This window comes from Stigmatopora argus, chromosome 7, assembly GCF_051989625.1.
Source record: "Stigmatopora argus isolate UIUO_Sarg chromosome 7, RoL_Sarg_1.0, whole genome shotgun sequence".
Taxonomy (NCBI): Eukaryota; Metazoa; Chordata; class Actinopteri; order Syngnathiformes; family Syngnathidae; genus Stigmatopora; species Stigmatopora argus.
The window spans coordinates 14713009-14736440 of record NC_135393.1 but is presented as its reverse complement, the minus strand read 5'-3'; the positions used below and the strand labels follow the sequence as shown (position 1 = coordinate 14736440).

At 42.1% G+C, this 23432-nt stretch overlaps 3 protein-coding genes across 11 annotated transcripts in view; 2 read left to right on the top strand and 1 right to left on the bottom strand.

The window, feature by feature from the left end:
• The first annotated feature begins 899 nt into the window (after nucleotides 1-899).
• Nucleotides 900-18445, top strand: zbtb45 (zinc finger and BTB domain containing 45). 3 transcript variants are annotated; one of them, XM_077604974.1, is made up of 12 exons: nucleotides 900-1201; nucleotides 2338-3172; nucleotides 4238-4648; nucleotides 5738-5878; nucleotides 7027-7167; nucleotides 7831-8101; nucleotides 8854-9183; nucleotides 13913-14029; nucleotides 15865-15934; nucleotides 16280-16401; nucleotides 17668-18127; nucleotides 18205-18445. In XM_077604974.1, the coding sequence occupies exons 2-8, from the start codon at nucleotides 2552-2554 to the stop codon at nucleotides 13990-13992; spliced, it is 1995 nt and encodes a 664-aa protein (XP_077461100.1). In that variant the 5' UTR covers nucleotides 900-1201; nucleotides 2338-2551; the 3' UTR covers nucleotides 13993-14029; nucleotides 15865-15934; nucleotides 16280-16401; nucleotides 17668-18127; nucleotides 18205-18445. The 3 variants fall into 3 exon arrangements, with proteins under 3 accessions (XP_077461100.1, XP_077461101.1, XP_077461103.1); XM_077604975.1 differs by lacking the exon at nucleotides 16280-16401 and having other exon boundaries at nucleotides 18238-18445; XM_077604977.1 differs by lacking the exons at nucleotides 13913-14029; nucleotides 15865-15934; nucleotides 16280-16401; nucleotides 17668-18127; nucleotides 18205-18445 and having other exon boundaries at nucleotides 8854-13711.
• Nucleotides 15582-23432, bottom strand: part of dla (deltaA) — an 8812-nt gene continuing 961 nt past the window's right edge. Inside the window, exons 3-11 of the mRNA XM_077604980.1 lie at nucleotides 23013-23073; nucleotides 22057-22314; nucleotides 20583-20643; nucleotides 20378-20508; nucleotides 19435-19604; nucleotides 19094-19310; nucleotides 17659-18439; nucleotides 16635-16743; nucleotides 15582-16428 (exon numbers count right to left, since the gene is read on the bottom strand). Of these exons, the coding sequence (XP_077461106.1) occupies nucleotides 16423-16428; nucleotides 16635-16743; nucleotides 17659-18439; nucleotides 19094-19310; nucleotides 19435-19604; nucleotides 20378-20508; nucleotides 20583-20643; nucleotides 22057-22314; nucleotides 23013-23073 (1794 nt within the window). The 3' untranslated portion in view covers nucleotides 15582-16422. The remainder of the gene's footprint in view (nucleotides 16429-16634; nucleotides 16744-17658; nucleotides 18440-19093; nucleotides 19311-19434; nucleotides 19605-20377; nucleotides 20509-20582; nucleotides 20644-22056; nucleotides 22315-23012; nucleotides 23074-23432) is intronic.
• Nucleotides 19401-23432, top strand: part of LOC144077328 (cell division control protein 42 homolog) — a 20195-nt gene continuing 16163 nt past the window's right edge. For all 7 annotated transcript variants that reach the window (XR_013301000.1, XR_013300997.1, XR_013301001.1 and 4 more), the window contains exons 1-2: nucleotides 19401-19584; nucleotides 20365-20532. The gene's annotated coding sequence lies outside the window, so the exon portion shown is untranslated. The remainder of the gene's footprint in view (nucleotides 19585-20364; nucleotides 20533-23432) is intronic.

Sequence of the window (23432 nt, the reverse complement as noted above, 5' to 3'; positions counted from 1 at the left end):
GTCTGCTGTTTCGTTCTTAAAGTTAAAGTCACGCCAAAATACTCCGGGCTTAGCGTTGGGTCAGGGCCTTGTCTCATGCAAGTTAGTTATTATATACCTTGCCCCATGAACTGTAAGACATGTTTGATTTTTGTCACTATAATGGCAAGGACAAGCTTGGACCATAGCCAGTCCAGAGAGTGAAAACAGTATAATGGGCTCCCACTATTTTTTAAGTTTGGTTTTCAAAAACAAACAAAAGAAATCTGGGGACCAATTTGTAAAACCCACAATGATTCTTTAGCTACTTATTAAACATAAAAAAGATTCAAAAACAGCAAATCATATAAAGTATATATATATATAGCTTTTTGTTTTTGGACCTACTAACAACCCTGTGAATAGTTAGTCCACTGTACACTAACAATTTGACATTTAAATAAATTTTATATATATATATATATATATATATATATATATATATATATATATATATATATATATATACACATATACATATATACACACATATACACATATATATACACACACACACATATATATATATATATATATATATATATATATATATATATATATATATATATATATACATTACAAAAAATGCATGTATGTATAATTATTATCTTATAGTCTGAACCGCTTATCAACACAAGATTTGGGGGTGCTGGAGCCCATCCCTGCCAAGTACGGGAGGAGGCGGTGAACGCTGGTTGCCAGCTCATTGCAGATACATAATTATTATTATAATATAATGAAATACGGTTCTTAACCTAAATGTATCGACTCATTTCAACTTGAAAATACTGTATGGAAACGATAGTCTTTGTTTCACGTGACTCTGACAGACAGCGTGGGCGTTTGCAGGTGTTTTTACGGCAAGTTTTTAACGCACTCGAAGGAAGGTAGACAGCCACAGTCCTACCTCCAGACGTCCTGTGATCATGCATGTTTCTTTTAAAGCTGTGTGCTTTTTCCCCTTTCTTTTTAACTGTGGTTTAAACATCGCGTTCCCGTTGTGCTGTGTGTGTGGGCGTGCATGTTGACGTGCATGTGTTTGTTTCCAGCCCTTACCACCACCGTCAGGCAGGCAGCAGTAGCTATTGGAGCTTTCATACTGCGGGCTTTCTTGCTGCATCCACCCTGCTGAAGCAAAAGGAAAAAAAGACACCTAGTTCAGAAGTGTCAGCGCTCGTCTCAGGTACGCGATCGGCATTTAATACCGTGTGTGCATCCTTATCGCGTGAATACATGGCGTAGATGTTGCTAAACCTTGCAGAACAGAAAACTGGGCTCGTACAGTAGCCTGTTAGCTCCACATGCTAAGCGCTTAGCGCGTGTAGCTATGCTAAGAAACGTGGGAAATGGGGCGATGGCAATTACGATCGGGTAGTCGCGTTAATTATGCATTGTTTTAAATAAACTTGCATGTATTAAGAGATACATATTCGTGATTTTGACTGGATATTAACATTTCTCTCGCCAGGCTAACGTCAACAGCTAACACCAATTCACCAAACTAGCCTTGCTACGTCACTCGGGTAAAAACCCAACCTGTTCGATGACGTCATTTGTTCGGGTCAACCAGCAGCCAAATTTTGCATAATAGCCTAAACAGGATACGCATTATATCCCTGATTGTGCCGTGAATATTAATGGCATATGCATGTCAAAAATGTAATAACACACTAGGTTTACGAGCAGGATCTTTAAAGGGCCCGTATTGGCACGTAACAAAATCTAAGGCGTATTGCACAATGTGTCTAATTTGACTTGCTCTCTGCAATGCCCCTCAATATTGAGCGTTTTGATTCGTGGAAACCTTGTGGCAAACAACAGATTTGTTCTGTTGTTATAACGTTCTAGGTCAATTAAGAGTTTATTATTACCTGTATAAAGTAAAATGTAAGCCAGTGGTCTTCAAACTATTCTCCAAAGGGCCGCAGTTTGTACAGGATTTCATTCCAACCAAACAAAACAACATGTTTTCACCAATCTGTTGTTTCAGAAGTGTAATCACTTGATTGCAGCCAGGTGCTGCTTATTTTAGCAGAAACATCATCCATTGGAACAAACAACAGGACCCCCAATGAAGTAAATATTAAACATTTGTTTAATAGGGTTTCCTATTCCGTTTTAGAATAGGCATTTTTGCATGTATTAATTATACTTATAAATGTCTAAAAATCTCACTGTTCTATTCATATTGTCTATATAAAAGTCTATAAAATACCTTGCTGTTTGGTGTCAAATTCTCTGAGTCAGCCCAGATGCAGTGGAATTTTGCACTTTCAAAAAAATGAATAAAACTTACCTTTTGTCTCCTTTCCCTTACAGAATCCGTTAAAGTAGAGGTTGTCACCCTCCAAAGCAACAGCTTGCACTCTCATGACTCTTTGAATCGGGACCCGGCCCCACCGTGGCCCATGCGCTGTACCCAATTCCCTCCTTGTTCTCCTCGTCCCTCAAGCTGACGCAGAACCCCAGGCACCTCCCTCCCCTCCCCCTTCCCCACCCGCACCCGGTCCCCAGCGACTCACCGCCACCCGCCATGGCTCCCGGCACGGAGACCGTCCACTACATCCACTTGCACAACTCCAGCCAGTCGGTGCTGGAGGCCCTGCGTACCCAAAGGCGCGAGGGTCTCTTCTGCGATGTGACGGTACGCATTCACGACGCCTCGTTGCGGGCCCACGCGTGCGTCCTGGCGGCCGGGAGCCCCTTCTTCCAGGACAAGCTGCTTTTGGGTCACTCTGAGATTTCCGTGCCACCCCTGGTGCCCGCCGAAACCGTCAAGCAGCTGGTGGACTTCATGTACAGCGGCTCGCTGGTGGTGCTCCAGTCGCAGGCGCTCTGCATCCTCACCGCCGCCAGCATTCTGCAGATCAAGACGGTCATCGACGAATGTACGCAGATCATCTCGCAGAGGAAGGCGGCGAGCGCGGCCGCGGCCGCCGCCGCTGCTGCCGCGGCGGCCGGAGGGGGGATGCTGGGCGGCGTCCTTCCCAAGCAGGAGGAGCGTGGCGGTGGGGGGAAAGGAAGAGAGAGTGGCGGAAGCTGTTCGGGTGGCGGCAACGGAGGGTACCCGAACTTTCCTAACTTCATGGTGGAGTGCGGTGCCAGTAACATGGGTGGCGAGAGCGGGCCCAGGGTTCCTGCGCAAGTGTGGAAGGTATGGAATGTCATTTTTTTTTTTTTTTCTACGCAGGCAAATGTGAAAAAATGAAAAAATATATTTTCAAGGGTTTTTATTAATATTAACATGAAATTAATACTTTTAATTTGTGATTGGATGTCACCTGCCGTCAATAAAAAGCTCTTGATAGACATCTAATCATGTGGCTTTTTTCACCCTAATGGTGTGAATCAATTTAAATTGATTGGATGCATACCGCCATCATTGGCAGCCAATTAGTTAAATGAATGCTAAAAATAGGTTTATATTATGCTTAGTTTTATTGTGCTTGAAAATAGCAAGTCCTGATGCATTGAAAATATACGGACGGACAAAGTGCAATGTTTTTTCGGGTTTCGTTTGAAATTCTTACCCCAAAATAAAAAGCCAAAACATAATGTTATAAGGTAAACAGTCCTTTTTTTTCTCACACCAAATTCTGCATGAATCCAGATGTTGTATTATAGGCCACATGTGTCAAAGTGGCGGCCCGGGGGCCAAATCTGGCCCGCCGCATCATTTTGTGTGGCCCGGGAAAGTAAATCATGAGTGCCGACTTTCTGTTTTAGGATCAAATTAAAATGGAGTATAGATGTATATTAAATTTCCTAATTTTCCCCTTTTTAAATCAATAATTGTAATTTTTTGATCATTTTTTTTCTGTGTTTTTAGTTAAAAAATCATTTTGTAAAATCTAAAAATAAATAAAAAAGCTAAAATAAACATTGTTTTAGATCTATTAAAAAACTGATTATTCAGGGTTTTAATCCAGTTCTTTTAATCCACTTATAAAAAAAATATCTAAATATTATATCTAAAATGGTCAGGCCCACGTGAAATCATGTTGACGTTAAAGCGGCCCGCCAACCAACCCGAGTCTGACACCCCTGTTATAGGCAATTGAACTGAATGTACTATACTGCGTTTAAACCATTGTCACAATATGTACAGTTTAAACATTTAATTCAGTCAGTCTTTCACGTACTGCTGCAGTATTAAGTATAGCTGGTTAGTACAGTTTTGTGAATTACAGATTTACTTTCCTTATTTGAACATTTGTAGGAACCCTGTGGGCCCATGGAGCAGGCCAACAGTCTTATGGCGCTGGGGGACATGAGCCAGGCCCCCTTGTGCGGCGCTGAGGGTTTGGGCGGTGGCCTCATGAAGCCGAACCCCAGCTGCACGCAGGATGTCCGTTATAAGCTGCGTGATCTGCTGGCGCAGACGGCGGACAACGGGGTTGCCGCCCAAGCCGGCAGTCTGTCGGCGAGCTGCAGTTCGGGTGTGGGCAGCGTAGACAGCGTCGGTAGGGACAGTCTCCGCGGGAATGCCACCGACCTCTCTGACGATTTGGTGGGCATGGAGCACTTCAGCGAAGAAGAGGAATTGGAAGGCAGGGAGCGTGGCAGAGACGGAGACCGAGACAGGGGAGCCAACCACAGCCGCAAGCAAAGGCAGCCACTCAGGCTCCAGGTACGTGTAGCGAATGTTTCAAAATAGTCAGAATAAACTGCTACTTTGGCTGCTGGTTTTGATTTGCTTGTTTTTTCTTTTCTCTGTAACTTTGTGTCATCTTTTTTTGCTGTTGACTGTACAGTTAGTGCGTCATTACTTCGTACTTTATTTAATGCCCATTTGGGCCTATAGAGGGCAGCACAATACACATACTGTGCATAATACGTAGACTATAGACCTAGCCGAGAGAAAATTGAAGAATTGAGTGTTCAAATAAAATATAGGAATCAAATATTTTTGCTTGCTAGAAAAGAAATTATGAATATGCACAAAGTAAGACATTTAGTCGGTGGGCGAATGTTTTTTTGTTTGTTATTAATTTTAAAAAAATCAAATTCATTAAGCAACAACTTCACTTTAGAATTCTAACATCGCCGGGTGGGTTTTTGGGATGTTAAATCAATTCCTGGCTTCAGGCAACAGTAGATAAATTTGTCAATTTGAGACCTTGATGATCTACCAGAAGTCAATTTAGATCAGGGGATGTCATCTTTAATTATTATTATGAGGATTATCTTTTTTTTTAAATCAATTTTATTGCTCTATAATCATTGCGACCCTTGCACTCTTATTTTTTTAAATGCATTCATCATCATGCATCATCCTCACGATGGTTCTGGAGCCTATCATCATGCCAAAATAGTTCCCTAATATATATTTTGGAACTTCAGTCCATTTCAGAGGTGTACCTCATTAGTAGAATTTCTGGTACCTTTACCAAAGAATTTAGTTTGTTTATTCATGTAACACAAACTGTCTACTTAGGTATGGACTGTGAGTACACTGCTTCTACCTCCGTGGGTGTAGGGATGGAAAGGGGGTTTACGGGGAAGGGTTTCCATGGTTACAGTTTTCAGGCATGCAGGGCTGCATCGCTTTGCTTTTCTTTGCTTTAGCCTCCTCACACTGCATTGGCACACATGACTGACATGTTGATTCTCACGGAAAGCGATGGACATCTGCATTCTGGCTGTAGGTTATTAAAAGCGGCTGCAGTTGCTGCTCTCTTTTTTTTTCTTCCAGTGTTCATTTATCTTTCTGTTCCAGGTAATGGGAGACGGACGTGAGGGTGTGGTCGTCAAAGATGAGGGCGTGCAGGATGCCGATGGGACGGCCTTTGCTCTGGAGGACGGCAGGCGGGATGTAGCGCAGGGTGGAACCCAGGGAGCAATGGCGGGATTTGGACAGGTGAGCTCAACAACATTGGAAATAGATAGAAATTGGCATGTTTAAAGTGCAGCCAAAGCGTCAAATGCAAAGCAGCAGTGCTGTTAAATCCCATATATGTGAGAGTGGATTCATGAAACATTGTGTGTGGACAGCACAGATTGTGCGAAAAATACAGTGCAGTATGGATGCGCTTATATAGACAATAACTCTCACCCGTCTAAATCTTCCATGAATTTCCTCCCCCTCAATTCTAGAGTAAATAAATGTGCTGCCATATTTCCGTCATTGGACTACTTGTGCATATTTTTTAATGAAAACTAACAGTAACAGAAGCTATGATAGAAAAATATTTTAACTATTTTCCTATGCTTTAATTGTTAAAGAAAAAGATATTGTTAAGCACCATTTGGGTGATGACGTTTTCATCCTTGGAGCTTCCTCCCATGTGTATTTTTGTTTATTACTATGCAGCATTGTTATTCATAATGTCCAGATACAAGGCTAACAAGCGGATATGTTTTTTTTTTGGAGAAACTTACATTAGCATGCACACCTGCTCAGAGGCACCAACTAAGGTGTCCTTCGCTTTATTTGAAGGAAAGATAGAATGTCAACATCGCCTTTATGTTGCATTCATTTGCATTGCAATCACTTTTTTTCGCAGAGGGACATATACTGTAAGTTTGGCTTATTTTCCTCCCTTAACAATATTGATTTCATACGCTTTGTCAGCAAACAAAGTAAAGGTATTTCTGTATATCCCGTGATCTTCAAAAGAAGAGAGCAGGGCCGCTTGAACTGTATAGTTCATTTTTACGGTGCTATGCGTGACTGCCTTAGGCAGACAACTTAATTAGTGTCAGGCATTAATGTGGCCTCCAAATCTATAAAGTGAAGAAAGACACCCTGCGATGTGGCCTGACAAGTCTGACGGCAATTTTCTTTCCTACGTTCGCTAGCGGCTTTTTTTTTACTGCAATAATATTTTGGTGTTTGACGCAGAAAAATTGCGGGGCGTTGCGCGGGGGAAAGCCTAGCTATAGAATGACATGTGTAGCATAACGGCTTAAACAAGAGCTGCATTCATGATGGTGAGCGTTCAAGGCTTTCACTCTCGATTCCCATGCAGGATCAGGGTTTCATTCCAGTTTCGTTTTGTCTTTCAGGACTTTTATGATGAGCAAGGCGTCTTCACTGAGAGTTTCTGGCCGCAGAGTGAACCTCCTCAGGCCATGGCGTTTAATCCCCGAGGACGGGTCAGCAAAGCCCTGACTCCACCGCCAACCTCACAGTCCATCAACAATCAGGTTGGTGTTTTTTTTTCTCCTTCAACATTTGGGCTTTAAAGCACCTAAATGTGTCTTATTCGGAATAGATGCAGCGGAAAGCACTTGAGCATTTTCCTATATGAAATACAATGGTATTTGAGATACAGGTTCAACTTGTTTCGTGACTGTGTTTGTAACTGACAATATTTTTTTCTCAATTCCTCTTTCCCCTTGAAATACACAAAAATGTCAGTGATCTATTCCTCCCTCAAAAGCCTCCAAAATTGCACTTAATAAAGTCCCACCACTGTAGGATTTCAATGGCTCTAAAAAGGGTTGATCATATGTTTAATATAAGGCCTTTTTTTCTGAGTTTGTTAGTAAAAATGGACCATTTTAGCAGGACCTTTAAAACCAGTGGTATCAAATCGATTCCACAAAGGGATGCAGTGTGTCCTGGTTTTGTTGCAACCGATCTATTTTATCCAATGAGGTGTTTTCTAAAATAAGTAGCACCTGACTGCAATCAACTGATTACACTTGCAAACGATATCCCTTTGTTCAGTTTGAATGAAAACCTCCACCCTCTCGAACCCTTTCAGGACCGGTTTGAAAAGATATAGAAATATAGATCTAACCTTTAATACTAAAAAAAAAAAATCTTTGCACTTTACTAACACTCATCAGATGCTCTGCACACAGCTTCTTTTCCAGTACCCAGTAAGCCAATCTCAGCCAAACCCATTTTACATGGGAGGCATGGATACCATGGCCGGGGCGGAACCCAGCCAACAGGCCCCCCCTCCTAACCCCATGACTCCGGTGCCACCTCCTGCCACCAACACGCCCGCCGCCTGCTCTTCGGGCCCATCGCCTTCCTCCCAAGGTTCCGAGACCTCCTTTGACTGCACACACTGTGGCAAATCTTTACGTTCCAGGAAGAACTACAGCAAGCACATGTTCATCCACTCTGGTAAGCTAAGACCCTCCCCTCAAAAAAAAAAAAACTATTGCTGTGTTTGTTTTTCCCAAAGGCAGGCAGAGCTGAACAATTTTCAGATAGAAATCCTGATTTCAGACAGCGCAATCCTAACATTGCTGAAACCTTTTGTCGGCACTCGTAACTGATCCAGAGTCAGTTGAGCCATTTATTTCACCCATACAATCAATTTTCCTACTATCATAGACAGTATATGTTTCCAGGGTTTTCATTTCTTTACAAAGCTAAAAAAAAAACATACCTGTCAACCTCTGCCGACAACTGCCCTTATAAATGATTATGATTCCCCTTACAAACCCCCCAAAAAACCTTACAAACCGTGTTTGTAAGGTTTTTTGGGGGTTTGTAAGGGGAATCATAATCATTTATAAGGGCAGTTATCGGCAGAGGTTGACAGGTATGAAAAAAGGTTATAGTGCTTCACTGTAATACAGCATTTTTTTTGACAAGATCTTAAAAACACCGTAAATTTCACTTGTTGAGACCTGTAGAAACCCTGCAATGAACTTTTACTAGTTTGCCTTGTTGGTGTTACGCTGTCTTTGTAATGGAACCGTCGAACGTGATGTAACGGGCACATCTCTATGCACGTTATGTTCCCATCGTGATCGCGTACATGACATGACACGATGTTCCGTTTCATCTTCAGACGGAACAAAGATAGGCCAGTCATACCTAAGCGGTAAAACTAACGATGTTCCACGCACGTACGTACCTGTCCACAGGCCAGAAACCTCATCAGTGCTCCATCTGCTGGCGCTCCTTTTCCCTGCGCGACTACCTCCTCAAGCACATGGTGGTGCACACAGGTGTGCGGGCCTTCCAGTGTTCCATGTGTGGCAAGCGCTTCACCCAGAAGAGCTCGCTCAACGTGCACATGCGCACGCACCGCGCCGAGCGCACCTTCCAGTGCAACGTGTGCCACCGGGCCTTCACCCACCGCACCTTGCTGGAGCGCCACGCCCTGCAGCACGCGCCCCAACCCCCGCCAGGCCGCGGTGCCGAAATGACCTCACCCACCAAGCACAGCCCTCCCGCCATGGGGGGGCCCTCAGGTATGGCTGGGGTGGCCAGCATGGTGGGTGGCATGGCCAACATGCCAGGCCACAGCGCTGCGTCCAATTAGAGTCGCCGGCGGGGGTGCCGGTCGGTCCCAGGCCAGTTAGGCCCTTTCTCGAGTTGACCGTTGTGGGGTTCTAACAGCAGAGCTGGGGGTGTGAGTCACAAGACTTGACCCCTCTCAAACTTTTGACTTGCATGACTACGATTAGATTTTTCTTTGTCTCTTTATTCATGATACAGTGGTACCTCGACATACGATCTAAATCCGTTCCGTGACTGAGATCGTATGACGAGCTTTTCGTAACTCGAGCGGACGTTTCCCATTGAAATGAATTGAAAACAAATTAATTCGTTCCAACCCTCTGAAAAAACACCAAAAACAGGATATTGGATTGGAAAGTTTGTTTTATTTCTTCTAATTCGCCATCTATTAACGAAGTAACACATAACTAGTGGTTTAATAGTAATAAAATGTGTTTAATAGAAGTAAAATTAGACGCATTTTGCGGAGGGTAGAGACAGCGACCTACACGGGGCAGGGGGGGGTGTTCGGGGGGACTTTATCCACGGCAACAACACACTCATAAACGAACAAACAAATTTAAATTAACTTGGATTAATATATACAGACACTCAAACATACGTTTAATGTAACTTTACACAAAACTGAATTCTAATTTAGTTTTAATTTTTTTTACCTTCGTTCTGGGCGGGTTAGTTGTTTGCCACGCCTCCACCCTCACGTTCGCTATTTGCTGTTGTATTCCCTTCAAAATATTCCGAAAATGATGCACACAAATGTCGTCACAATAGGATAACCCACGACCACTTGCCAACGAGAAGTAGTCTTGAATGAGCGATCGCGGGAGCTAGCAGGCTAAGGAAGGAATAACAGCCTACACACGTATTGATTGTGGGTAATGAAGTTTTATTCTGAGAAAGGGTGCCATTGCCTATGGGTGTTGTGTGCACGAGTATACTTCATTACCCAGAAAGCCCTCTTTTTGCCCGCGCATGCGCCTTGTGCGTTTCCTGGTCGATGCTAGGAGAAACTCGTCTGAATAAATCGTTCAATGCTCGTAGATATCTGTTATACACGAAAAAGAGATGTGGCAAAAAAAGACAGTGCGCTACAAAGATAAATTTTGATCGTATCTCGGGCAAATTATTCGTTCGAAATTTTCATCGTACCTCGAGCATGTCGTAGGTAGAGCTGATCGTAGGTCGAGGTACCACTGTACTTAATTTTGACGTAGACTAAGTTACTCCCAAACTTACTTACAATATTTAACTCACTATAATTTGCTTTGGCATCATAGTTGGGGGTGGGTTGGTGATTCTGACGTTGTTAGTCCAGATATATAATACATAGAAATTCAAATTTAGTAGAATCTTGTTTGATTTTCTACATTAATTTAGGACTTGAGACATACTCCCAGCTCTGCATAACAGTCTCGAACCTCACAACGGTGCTACCGCAGAGGCTCTTTTGGAACCTAACGCATAATTCATTAGAACCAGATTTCCTCATACTCGCTCGACTGAGCCCACGTGGCCAACAACCTCACAGTATTAACTTAGACTTGAACATTTCCACAAAGAGCCTCTGCGTTAGGACAAAGTCCAAAAAACGGGTCCACATGGGGCTTGAAGGGGTTTAAAGAGGGGTGGGTGTTACAGGTGGGGTGGGGGGGTCGTATTGTCTTAAAAAAAATCTATGAGATTATTGAAGGTTTCATTCACAATCAATTCATTTGGTCTCAAAACGGTCAATCAAAGGCCACCTCAATCGTTGGAATTAGTTGGTGATTTGGAGGAAAATGCAGTTACCCCAAATTAGTTATTTAGGTTTACTCTCACATCCTCAAATTGGGTAGATAAATGTTCGTTTCTAATGTGACTTACTTCAACAGGAATGTCAAGCTAATACACAATTTAACAGGCAATACGTCCTAGTATGTAGTAACAGTAATCTGGCATGTGGAATAATCGATAGCCATATGAAGTGTAAAGAAGGCGGCTCTTATGAGTTTTCAAATTTTGCACGAAACAACCAAATCTACAAAAGCCATGCCTGTACAAAGGCAAGTTTTCTCTCTTGGTTTGAACTGGCCATTTTATGGTATTTTCTGATGGTCCTTGTAAGATGGACTCCACCAGATATTTCTTTTGTTACTAAATTTGAAGCACTTATTAATAAGACTGCTATGTGATATTTCATTGGAATTGGATCATTTTTATGGACTACTTTGCAGTTTTTGTTGCATTATAAAGAAAAATACAGCCCCCACACTCATTTTCACTTGGTGATGGGGAATTTGTTAGACACGCCTATCACAAGAAGACTTAAAGTATTATGACGTTTTTTCTGTCCCAGAGGTTTTATCGTCTTGCTAACCAATTTGAAGCAATTTTCATAATTCCAGAGAAATGGATAGACTTTGTTTTGTTGGAGGAGCATGGCTGCAAAGTTTAGCATGTTTATCCTGGTAAGTGTTTGCTCAAATTCCTTTTAAAGAGAGTTTTACCACTTGAATGTTTAAGATCATTAAACAAAAATATCAATGATATAAGCTAAGGAAACCTAAATACAGTTTGAATGGTGCTTTTATTTACTTTTAACTATTGGAGTTCAAATCTCACTGGCCCTTTGTGTTATCATTATTGCTGCCTAAAAAGTCATTTGAACATCAGTAGATTTGACTGAATGTAAAAAAAAATAGATATATATATATATCAGGCATTTTTCCTAATAGTCTTATATAGCAAAGATATTTTTGTCAACTTTTCCTTTGCAGATTTGTTTTACTTAAACAGGGTTTTTGAGCATGAATGGCCTTTTTTTAAGGTCATGCCAAAACAATTGTTTTTGGACACCCCCAAAAATCTATGAGACACAAATGACCTGACTGTGAACGAAAACCAGGGCGGAGACGGGAAGTAGAAGGGCGGTATTGGACAGACGGGCCTGAAATGAAATTCAACTTTTTATCCATCAGACACGTTGGTGGTCTAAGTTCTCACGGGCGTCTGCCAGCTGCCCCCCTAGATCAAATACCTCGAAACAGGACGGACTCCAAATAGGAAATGTTTGGGAAACATTTCCAGCTAATATTATTCGCATGCATGCACGCACACACATAAAACACAGCTACAATTACCTCGGCGGTCCAAAGACGGGCTTTGTGTGTCATATTTGAAGCCACAATAGATAAAGCTTAAAGATGGATCCGTTTACATTTGAAATGTTTCATACTTCATTGTAAAAAAAAAAACAAAAAAATCAAAAAAACAAACAAAAAAAACGCTCTAAAAGCGCTCACTTTGTTCTTTGTTGCTCATGTGATGCAGAAGTTTGAAAAAAAAAATGCTTTTATTGTGAAAGAGCCATTGAAAGAGAGAAAGTCGGTGGGGAAAGTTTGACAAATCAGTGATTTCTATCAGGATTTTATATATACATATATATTATTACAAAAGTAAATGAATGTTTGGTTGTGTTTTTTGGGGCTTTTTGATGTTTGTTGCTCTTCTTGTGGCACAAAATTTGTTTTTTTTTGTAGTCAAACTAAAAATGAATGATGAAATTGTACAATCACCCCTCAAAGAGTTTGACCAAGTCAAGAAAAAAAAAGGAAACAGTGATAACATGAAATTATCACATTAATATTTATTGCAATTTGATCTCTATGCACACTTAAGTTTGCACATCCAGTTTATTAGAGCTCGACGTTTTTGTCCTCCCTCAACCATTCGGCCTTTTTTTTTTCACCCCCTCCCCCTTTAGTGTACCTCCTCGCCACACTTGAATAAAAGTTATTTTAATACGCAAAAACCTCACTCTAAAAGATTTGACATCAAATGTCCCCGTGGTGAATTGCGGCAAAGACGAGTGCACGTGCTGTCAAATAATAAGCTAAATGTCCACTTAGAACGCCAAACATCTGGTGCTTGTTTTTCCCCCTTCTCCCCCTCAATTGTTGTTGTTGTTATTATTATTGTTGTTGTTGTTTGTGTTCTTTTTCTGGACATATTTACCTCATTTTGCCAGCTGCCAAAAACACACAGGCAGGGCTCTGCTCAGTTGACTTAACAGTGTTGAGATTTTTTGGGGGGTGCGGGGGTCTGGATTTGACTTTTCCTCAGCAGCAGAAGTGGTTGTGGTGCATTCAAGGACCCGTGTACAGTACTGTAACATGTCGCCGCTTTGTGACGTACTGTGTGATGCCTTTTCTGTTCTTTTTTTTTTCTTTTTTCTGGGAAGTTTTCTATAGGAAATCCTCTCGGATGAGCAGTGGCAATTTTATAAACTTGTCATCCTTTAAAAAAAAACAAAAAAAAAATACAACAAACAAGAAAACTGATCTTTTCTGTACAACAAAGGCTAAGAGGCATGATTTTAACCTTTTCTGACAACTTATAGATGTTGTAGTCGATGACTTTAATTGAATTTGAAAACTGATTGTTTGATTGATTTCAAGAATTTCTTTCTTCAATTAAACGTCTTCTATGACTAAAGGCTCACTTGTATACCCCGATCTTTTTTTGTGTGTGTGTTTGTGTGGGATAAGATCAAAAGAAGGTGATTGCTCTTAAAGTGCTTCACATCTATGTTGGATGGAGTCCACCATTTAAACTCCATTTGTCATGAAAAACAAGAAGTCGCATTCATTTCGCTGGGGTTGCACACTATGATTGAACTTTTTTTTTCTTTTTTTCTTGCAGTCCATCTGCCGGGAGACAACATCTGTCGCCTCCTCCCCTTTCCCAGCATGCTAAGGGTTGAGCTTGGGGGCCTTTTGTGAAGGGCTGCCATTGTATGCTTCTCCATTGTGTGTATACGTGAGTGTAATCTACAGAAATTTCTTTTCTTTTTTTAAACTTCCTACAACACCATTATAAATCTACAAAGTAAAACCTGACAAAAGTTTTGGGAAAATTACTGAACTGATTCATGGTCAGGACCCTTTTACGCAATACCACAATTATTCTAAGCTAATTAAATGGGGATGGTTCTGATTCTGAAGAGGGGAATTCGTGTGCGGTCGTTTGGTCGCCGGCTTTTGGTCGCCGGTCTTTTGGTCGCGGTCTTTTGGTCGCCCGTACCGCGACAATGGGCGACCAAAAGACCGGCGACCAAAAGACCGACGACCAAAAGACCGGCGACAAAACAAGGTAAAACAACACGGTCTACGCATCAATAAAAGCCAACAATGGCCATGAACAGTTTCACTGAGGCGAAGTTTGAGTGTATAAGAGTTTGTATGTACATGCGTTGTCCCTTTAAGAAGCTACGTCAGTCCGGGTCTTAAATTCTCCAACAAAAAACAATACAAGTCCTGGAAATTTGGAGCTTTTCTTTAGCCTAATAATTAATAGGGCATTAAGTATGACTAAATAATAATTTGCAGTTTGTATTTAGGGAATTTGAGCAACGATTTAAATGGTAATTATCAATAACCTTCCGGGCGACCAATCGACCGTGTACCCGGGGAATTCATGGTTTCATTGTGTGTAGATGAAGTTCCAAGACTGTAAGGTAGTGGTAGCCGATAGTGTAGCTAGACAGCATAGGATGGTGGTCTTTAAGATGGAAATGGCGGTGGGGATGAAGATAACGTAACCATGTGATGGAATTTGAGAAAGGGAGAGTTGAGGCGAGCTGGGATAGGAGAATCTTCCAGAGGACTAGACCATACACCCAAGGTGATCAGAGAATCAGCCAGGAGGGTACCAGAGAAAACCTGGTGGTGTTCACCAGCTGCCGCCCTCTAATTGGCAGGGACCCCCAGCATTTGCCTAGTCTGCTCAGTGAGCCTTATGAGCCTGTGATGATTATAACAAGTGACAAGCAATTACCCCAGACGTAGATTACATACTTTTTGAATAGTTTCCCCCCTTGAACAAGACTACTATTGAACAATTGCATTTTTTTGTTCTTGACTTCTATGTCGTACTTTTTTATTACTGAATGTCCAAACTTTACTTTTAGCTTGTTCCAATACTAAAGTGTTTTGAACATACTTCGAATAAATAGTTTAACATGCTTTTCTATACTTGCTTATGTATTGTGTGATTATGTGGTTCTGCCGAGCACTAAAAAAAATGAACTTTTTTCTAAACTTTTACTTTCTTTTAAGTTGTTTTTGTCAAGTTCCTTCCAACTTGAGAGGCGGGACCATTGTCGGTGTTAAATGTAGCGGCAGGATGGACATTGTTTTGCTTGAATAGACACCCCCCCACCCCTCACACTTCTCGCCACCCCCTTCTTTTCTGTCTCCAGGGAGATACTTTCATGTCAGGGTGGCGGCCAACAGTGCGTCCATTCAAATGGTCGCCGCGGGGTTGGCCGGGAGGGCCGACAACAGATGGAGGCCACTCCAGCGAGGACGTTTAGCATCTTTTTATTATTTGGAAAAATAGTCTTGGCTAATTCCTTCGTTGACAAAGACCAGAAGAATACGTTGTACAGCACAATCCCTCTTAAATATTTTTTTTTCTTTCCCATTGACCTGAAGTGCCTTTGCAAATATCATCTGTCAAAAGAAAGCAATTTAAATAATCTTGACAAACAAGCACAAATACACATTATAAAATAAGAATAACACAAAATGCTTAAATTAACTTAAATTAAATCATAACTTTTTCTTGTTTTTTTCTCTTTATGTTACAAAAAGGATCATCTGCATGAGAAACCGTTCAGAGGACGAGAGGACAACAATACTTATGTCATGGGCGGTTTGGAGGGTAAGAAACTTTACAGTTCATACAGGGACCACTTTTTTCTTTCCCTTTTCATTCTTTTTTTTTTTCTTCTTTTAACGAAGAGGCCAGTATGGCCAAACATCCGCCATTTGTTGCGGTTCCTGGGTTCGAGAAAAGGCTTGGGTGCAAATGTTGCAAAAAAAACAAACAAAAAAAATCCTATATTGGTGCCTTTTAAAAAAAAATCCTCATACCGTCCATGTAATATTTTCTTCATTTGAACCCCCCGGCACCGAACAAAGAGGCAGAACAGAAAGCTAAGTGGCCGTTCACGTTTAACCGTGAACTTGACATATTTTTTCCCCCCTTACACAACGACCCCCGCAGGCCACCGAAGTTTCCAGTCGAGAACCAGCTCAGTCTGAATATCAGTCAAAGGTCTCAGCAGCAGCGAGCTTAGAGCAGCATCTCATCCAGGAGCATAAAAACTCTCCCATACAGCAAAATGAGTGAGCCCGTCGCCGGCCCCTTTACACCTACAAGACATAAATAGCCTAATAAGAAAACATTTATGGAAAATTGCTCTGCAGTACTTCACATCGGAGGAATTAACAATTCCGTGGAACACCGATGTGAAGAAAAACTGCTTAAGCGGAAAGAAAACGTTTCTGTCATTGGCTAAACTAATGTTTAATGATGAAAAAACATTTTTTGTTACCCGGGTACAACAACGACGACTCACCTCAGTTGCAATTATACATTCGTCCTTCTCTTCCGACATGACAAACACAGATTTGTACTTGTTGTCCGCACATGCAGACGTTTCTGGGCTATTCCTCTCCAAAGTATCGCTGTTGAGAAAGAGAAAAATGAAATAACTTTAGTCTGTATTTCGGTAAAACTAGGGATTTGATGAATTTCTAACTATTGTAGATCTAAACTTTTCAATGCATAGTTAGTCCTTTTTAAGTAGCGGGACATGGCTACCATGTTTTCCCTTGGTCTGTTTGTTTTTTGGCTGGAGTGGAATTCCCCAACCACTAAAGAAAATAACAGTGGCGCACTTATTGAAAGATTGTGTGTAGGACAAATTTGCTATTATACACCAAACATGCGTAAACGCAGCAAAGAGCAGATTTGAACTTCAGTGTAAAAATCCTAAAGAGACCACATGAAACACAATAATATAATACAAAGTGTCCCATAAACTAAAACCAGGAACTACTATGTCAACGATACCATTTATAGTGTGTTGCAATATATTAGACTCCTCTTTTATGGATAGTAGTGCTGGAAACAAATGTACTGAGGCTACATATGCAATGTTACCTATCTAAAGTTTTCAGAAAATATAATAGTACAATACTATTATATCTAAGACTATAGTACATGTAAACACAGTGTCAAATGTACTCTGTTCTTTCGAAATAAGATTCTGGTAAATATGGTCTGGAATATGACAGATAAGATTTTTTTTTTTTAATTTACCCTAACCACAATTACATGGTTCGGTGGATCCGATGAATTTTTAACGATAATAAAAAAGTATGAAATTTGACCTATAAAAATCTCAATGTGTTACCAAAAGATATGCATGCAAATGGGATTGTGTGAAAAATAGTTTTGTTGTTTCGTTTGTCCAACTTTGAAGTGAACAGAGCCTTTCCAATATTAACCACTGCATTGTTTTAAAAACTTGAAGACTGTTGATTAATAATTTATCAGAGAATAATTCATGTAAAATTCCGGTCTATCTGCTTTCTTACCATTTTAAGGATTTGCTGTGTTTCTCTTCATACTCAAAGGAGTCCGAAGATTGGCACTTGTCCTCGCAGGCCGCCTCCAACAACACGGCGTCTTTGGCCACCTGTTCATAAATGACCTCCCGCACCAGGTTGTAGTCAGCAGGCGGCGACCTGCTCTTGTAGCTCCGTCGCCCCGGTGACGTCCCTTCGTCGGGGTCCCCTCCGCTACACAAGTCCATCTTTTTGTTGATGTTTTTCACTCCCGGAGTCGACAACATCATGCTATCCCGTTCACCACGTTGACAGTTATTGGTCAGATTGTTAATGGTTTCGTTCTCGCAGCCCACTTCCCCGGGCCTGTCGCGTTGGACTTTGGAGCGGAAAAATCCCACCAGCACGGCGCAGCCCGCCAGGAGTAGGAGCACCATGGCGACCCCGGACCCCACGGCCATCCAGGGCACTTCGGAACCTCGGATGGCGGCGTGCTCGGGTAACAGGAACTGACAGTTGCGGCCGCCGTAACCCGGAACGCAGGCGCAGACGTAGCGGTTGTTCCTCTCGTGGCAGCTGGCGCCGTTGTGACATGGGTTGTGCTCGCAGCGGCTGATGGGCGAGCTGCAGTTGCGCCCCGTGTAACCGGGCGGGCAGGTGCAAGTATAGCCTTGGACGCCATCCTGGCAAGTGCCGCCGTTCTGGCAGGGGTACGAGGAGCATTCGTCGCCAGTGTGGTCGCAGTTCATACCCGTGAAGCCGTCTGGGCACTGGCACAGGTACGAGTTGACCAGATCCACGCAACGAGCACCTGAGAACACAAACGAATGGGTTAGGATGTTTTCCCCAGGGCTGCATGGCTTTTTTCTGGGTACTCCAATTTCATCCCACATCCCAAAAACATGGGTAGTGGGTTGGTTGAACGCTCTAAATCACGTGTGTCAAAGTTGCGGCCCGGGGGCCAAATCTGGCCCGCCGCATCATTTTGTGTGGCCCGAGAAAGTAAATCATGAGTGCCGACTTTCTGTTTTAGGATCAAATTAAAATGAAGAGTAGAGATGTATATTAAATTTCCTGATTTTCCCCCTTTTAAATCAATAATAATAATTTTTTAAGATGTTTTTTTCTGTTTTTTTAGTTCAAAAATCATTTTGTAAAAACTAAAAATATATATAAAATAAAATAAACATTGTTTTAGATCTATAAAAAACTGAATATTCAGGGATTTTAATCCAGTTCATTTAATCCATTTATATAAAAAAAATCTAAATATTATATCTAAAATGTTCCGGCCCACGTGAAATCAAGTTGACGTTAAAGCGGCCCGCGAAGCAACCCGAGTCTGACACCCTTGCTCTAAATTGTCCTTAGGTACGAGTGTGAGCGTAAATGGTTGTCCGTCTCCTTGTGCCCTGTTATTGGCTGGCAGTCAATTCAGATTAGGTTGAGACAACACGGTCCTCACCGTTGGAGCAGGGTGCTGAGGTACAGTGGTCTATCTTCTTCTCGCAGGTGAAGCCGGCGTACCCGGTGGGGCACTGGCAGAAGTAGCCGCCGTCGGGATTGTCGGTGCAGCGGCCGCCATTGGAGCATGGCGCGTCGGCGCACGTCATGGCGCTCAACTCGCAGTTGTTGCCGTAGAAACCGTGAGGACATTCGCACCTGTACGTGTTCTCCAGGTCCTGAAGGGTAAAAGGCAAGATCAGTGGCCGGCACTCCGGTAAAGAATGCGTCATATTTGTGAGTATTCATTTGTGTGTTGAAACAGGAGTGTGCTATGGATACAATTTTCCCGTGGAGACTTACGGTGCAGCTGCCACCATTTCGGCAGGGGTTTCCGGCACATTCGTTGACTTGCAGCTCACAGCTGGCGCCCGTGAAGCCGGGCCTGCAGGAACAGGTGTAGCTGCCCTGGCCCGTGTTGCTACAAGTGGCTCCATTCATGCACGGCTTGTGGTGCGTGCAGTAGTTCAGATCTGGACACATGACATGCACACATGTGGATTAGGCCCCCCTAATGTTTTCGCTCACACTGGACTGCGGTTTTTCCATTTTTCATGCTACTGACAACTGCCGCCCCTCGACTTAACCCCTCCCAGACAAGCGCCACAGCTGTAAAAGTGTAGACAAGGCATCAAATTTACGTTTCAGTGGCACAAGATTTTAGTTTTACACGTTTTTTTGCCCCTGCTTTCAAATTGGTTTCACAGAATACATGTGAAGGCCAATAGAACATCCAACTGGTAGGATTGACAAACATATGTACTTGCTGTTTGTTTCATGCTATTTTGGGTAGGGAGCTTGAGCCAAAATGAGTCTTGGAATGCATATTTGTTCTTAGTTTCTTAAATTTATATAATAAAACTTGAAAAAAGTGTTATTGAGACTTAAAGCTAATCACATTTACAATTTTTTTTCCTGTTTGTCAATCTTAAATAAGATTTTTAATTACATTTCTTAACTTTACACAGGTTTTTATGACTTGCGAATATAAACTAGTATGCTGGAGCAGCATTAAAAAGTTTTGAATTTCAAAAAAAATGCAAAAATGGTTACTCACTATATATTATGTACTTAGGTAGTAGGAGCCTAAATGTACCTGAGATGATCTATTTACATTAGTCAGTTTAGGTTCATGAAAAATGCTTAGTGTCCTTATTTTAAAGTAATACCTTGACAAAGCTAAAATCGTGCCTGACAGTGAGTTGTCAATTAATGGAATTTCCCCCTCCCCAGGCGAGATGTGCACCTTGGTTGCAGAAGAGCCCTCCCCAGCCTTCCTGACAGTTGCACTGCCACGGCTGCTGGCACGTCCCGTGGAGGCAGCCTGGGTATCGGATGCACTCGTCGCAGTAGCGCCCCTTGAAGCCCACGCGGCACCTGCGGAGCAATTGGAGGACGAAGGTAAGACCGTGTTACGTGCGTACATGCCCTGCTTTAGTCGTAAAACGTACTTGCACTCGCCGGGTTTCTCACAGAAGCCGTGCTCGTCGTCACAGCCTGGCAGGCAGATTGCTAAACAAAAAAAGGAGAGGCTTTATTGGAATACATTTAACTTTTTGAAAAACAAAGTCGTCAAATTGGCTGTGGTTTACAGTGTTTAAGGGTCTAATCAACTCAAGTGTGACCTGTTAGCAATGGAGAGTTTTTTGTGTGTTAGTGAGTGTACATGTGAATTTCTAAGTTTGTATGATTTTATGTGTGAGAGGGAGCACACACTATCGGGGTCCCCAATTACTCCTCATTCTTGACCCGCCCACACTGTCTTTTTTCTTCTTAGCTGCGGTTCAAAACTCTTTTATTCCCCAACACACATACACACACATAAACGCACACTGGTGGTCGCAGATAAGAGTGGACAGCTGGCGAGTGTGTTGCCAGCGTGCGACAGCTGCCCCATTGTCTGAAAGCTGCCGGCAGCTGCCCACTTCAAACAATGATAACCCCCCCCCACACTTGCACCCCGCCAATCCCGGCCACCCCCTCGTCCCAGCCCCAAACCACCACTACCACTGGCGGCAGCCAATCAGGAGGCATAGATGTCAATTCATGGCACGCGTGACATTATTCACCTCAAAACTTTCCTTGAAATAAATCAAGTGCGCGCGCGTGTCACGGAGGGGGGCGGGATCATAACTGGGATGGGATAGACCGGAGGGTGTTTACACCCTCAAAAAGTTTCCCTCTAACGGCACATCCTACTAACAATAACTTTTATGCACTTTTAATGGGGAGATTTACTAGTCTTGTACATCACAAAATAGCAATTATGCAGCATACCTATTTGGGCAATATTTAATACATTACTACCACACACCATATAATAATAGATGATATATCATTTTAGGCAATAAAAATGATGTAAAACTAACTTTTTAAATTTACAATTTTGAGTGAAGTTAATATTTTTTTGTGTATTTTTTCCAAATTTTTATGAAATCTTTTTTTAAATGTTTTACTAAATCATATTTTAAATAATTCTAACTTTCCCCCATTTATCTTTACTCAAAAGGTAAATTTATCTATTTTCAACTTTTTTCCCTTAAATTGTTTCTCTTTTTCGCTGCAGTTATTTTTTCGTTCTATTGTAATTAATAATTTAAAGTTTTTTTTAATTTTTATTTCATGAATGACACTTATTTTTCCCAATCCCCCCATTTTGCTCAGTTTTTTAGTATTAGTATTAATAACATAATTTTTCATTCAATGACTATTGACCATTTGAATTTTGGTATTCTATTTTTGCTAAATTAAAGCTATTTTTTGAAAACTTATTTTTGATACTCATATTCCTAACACACCATTCATCCAGCCATCATATTTGCAAAAACCTCATGCATAATTATTGAAAAACAGGGACTTTCTTGAACACATGATCTGTAGTTATTTTAGTGGCTTTTTGGGGGGTTGGGATGTCTGGGTACTCACGCTCAGTACAGTAGTGTCCTTTCCATCCTGCATCGCAGACAATCTCCCCACGCTCTCCGCACGTAAAGTGTCCGAAGGCGTCGTCCCGGGCCCGACAGAAAACGGAGCAGCCGTCGCCATAGTAGTGCTCATCGCACACGAAGCGATAAGCGTACTTGAGCTCGGTGCGGCCGGCCGTGTGCAGGTCCTGCGACCAATCCTCGCCCACAGTCAAGTGGCGTTGCGTGCTCATGGTGCTGATCACACGCTCCGGGTTCTCTGGGGGAGGGTGAAAAACCCGTATTGGCATTAATGATTGTTTGTCCTTCACAAATACTGCTTGTGGGGTGAAGACTCCCTCTAGTGGTATGTTGAAGAATCACTGCTTGAATTCAGGTTAGTTGTCTTTAACTTTTTTATCTCATTTTCTGAACCGCGTTATCCTCACTAGGGTTGCTAGGGGTGCAGGAGTTAGGCAAATGCAATTGACTTTAACCCTTTCTTAAACGAATTATGATTTTTTTTTTGGCTTACATGGCACTTATTTAACTCATAACCACGTTATCCTCACTAGGGTCGCAGGGGGTGCAGGAGTTAGGCAAATGCATCTGACTTTAACCCTTTCCTACACGAATTCTGATTTTTTTTTTGCCTTACATGACACTTATTTAACTCATTGGCTGGCATTGACGTCTAGTCTGAATTGACTGAGGTAGTCCAAACGGATTGGACGTCTAACCGCATGAATGACTCTGAAACATGAGCTTTCACAGCGAGTTTTCCCATTTTTTTCTCAAAATGACCCAAAATAATAAGATTTTGTGTCAACATTTAAAAAAAAATTGCAGAAATAGTCAATTGCTCCACAAAGGGACACAAAGCTTCACTGTTGTGGCCACTCATTTAATTCAGATAATTTAAGAAAAGATCAATGAATACCATTATAATTAGGGCCAGGCAGATTTTGGTATTCTTACCTGTGGACAGATCGTCTTTGGAGTCAGTGTGCAGGGCCTCGATGATGAGCGAGAAGGTCCCCTGAGGAGACAAATAGCTTGGTGAGACAGGTGGACACCAAACGCGTCATAGCATCTAACCCCAGAGGGGCCGCCATCCACCCTCCCTCTCTGGCTTCACCCATTCACTGGTCGGCCAATCCGAAACAATGCTGATCTGGATAGATTGATAAAATCTTGGAGGACATATGTGCCAAATGACTTAACCTCATTGATGGCTGTATTATATTTTTACTGTTGAGAAAATGCTGTACGCACAAATGGAGTTGGCTCGGGGCGGATGGCCCATTTAAGGACACTTGGGGGGAAAAAATAGCTTCTTTTCATTGTTGGACTACTCCGTGAAAAAAATGAATAGAGATCATTTTGGGGGCGGGGGGT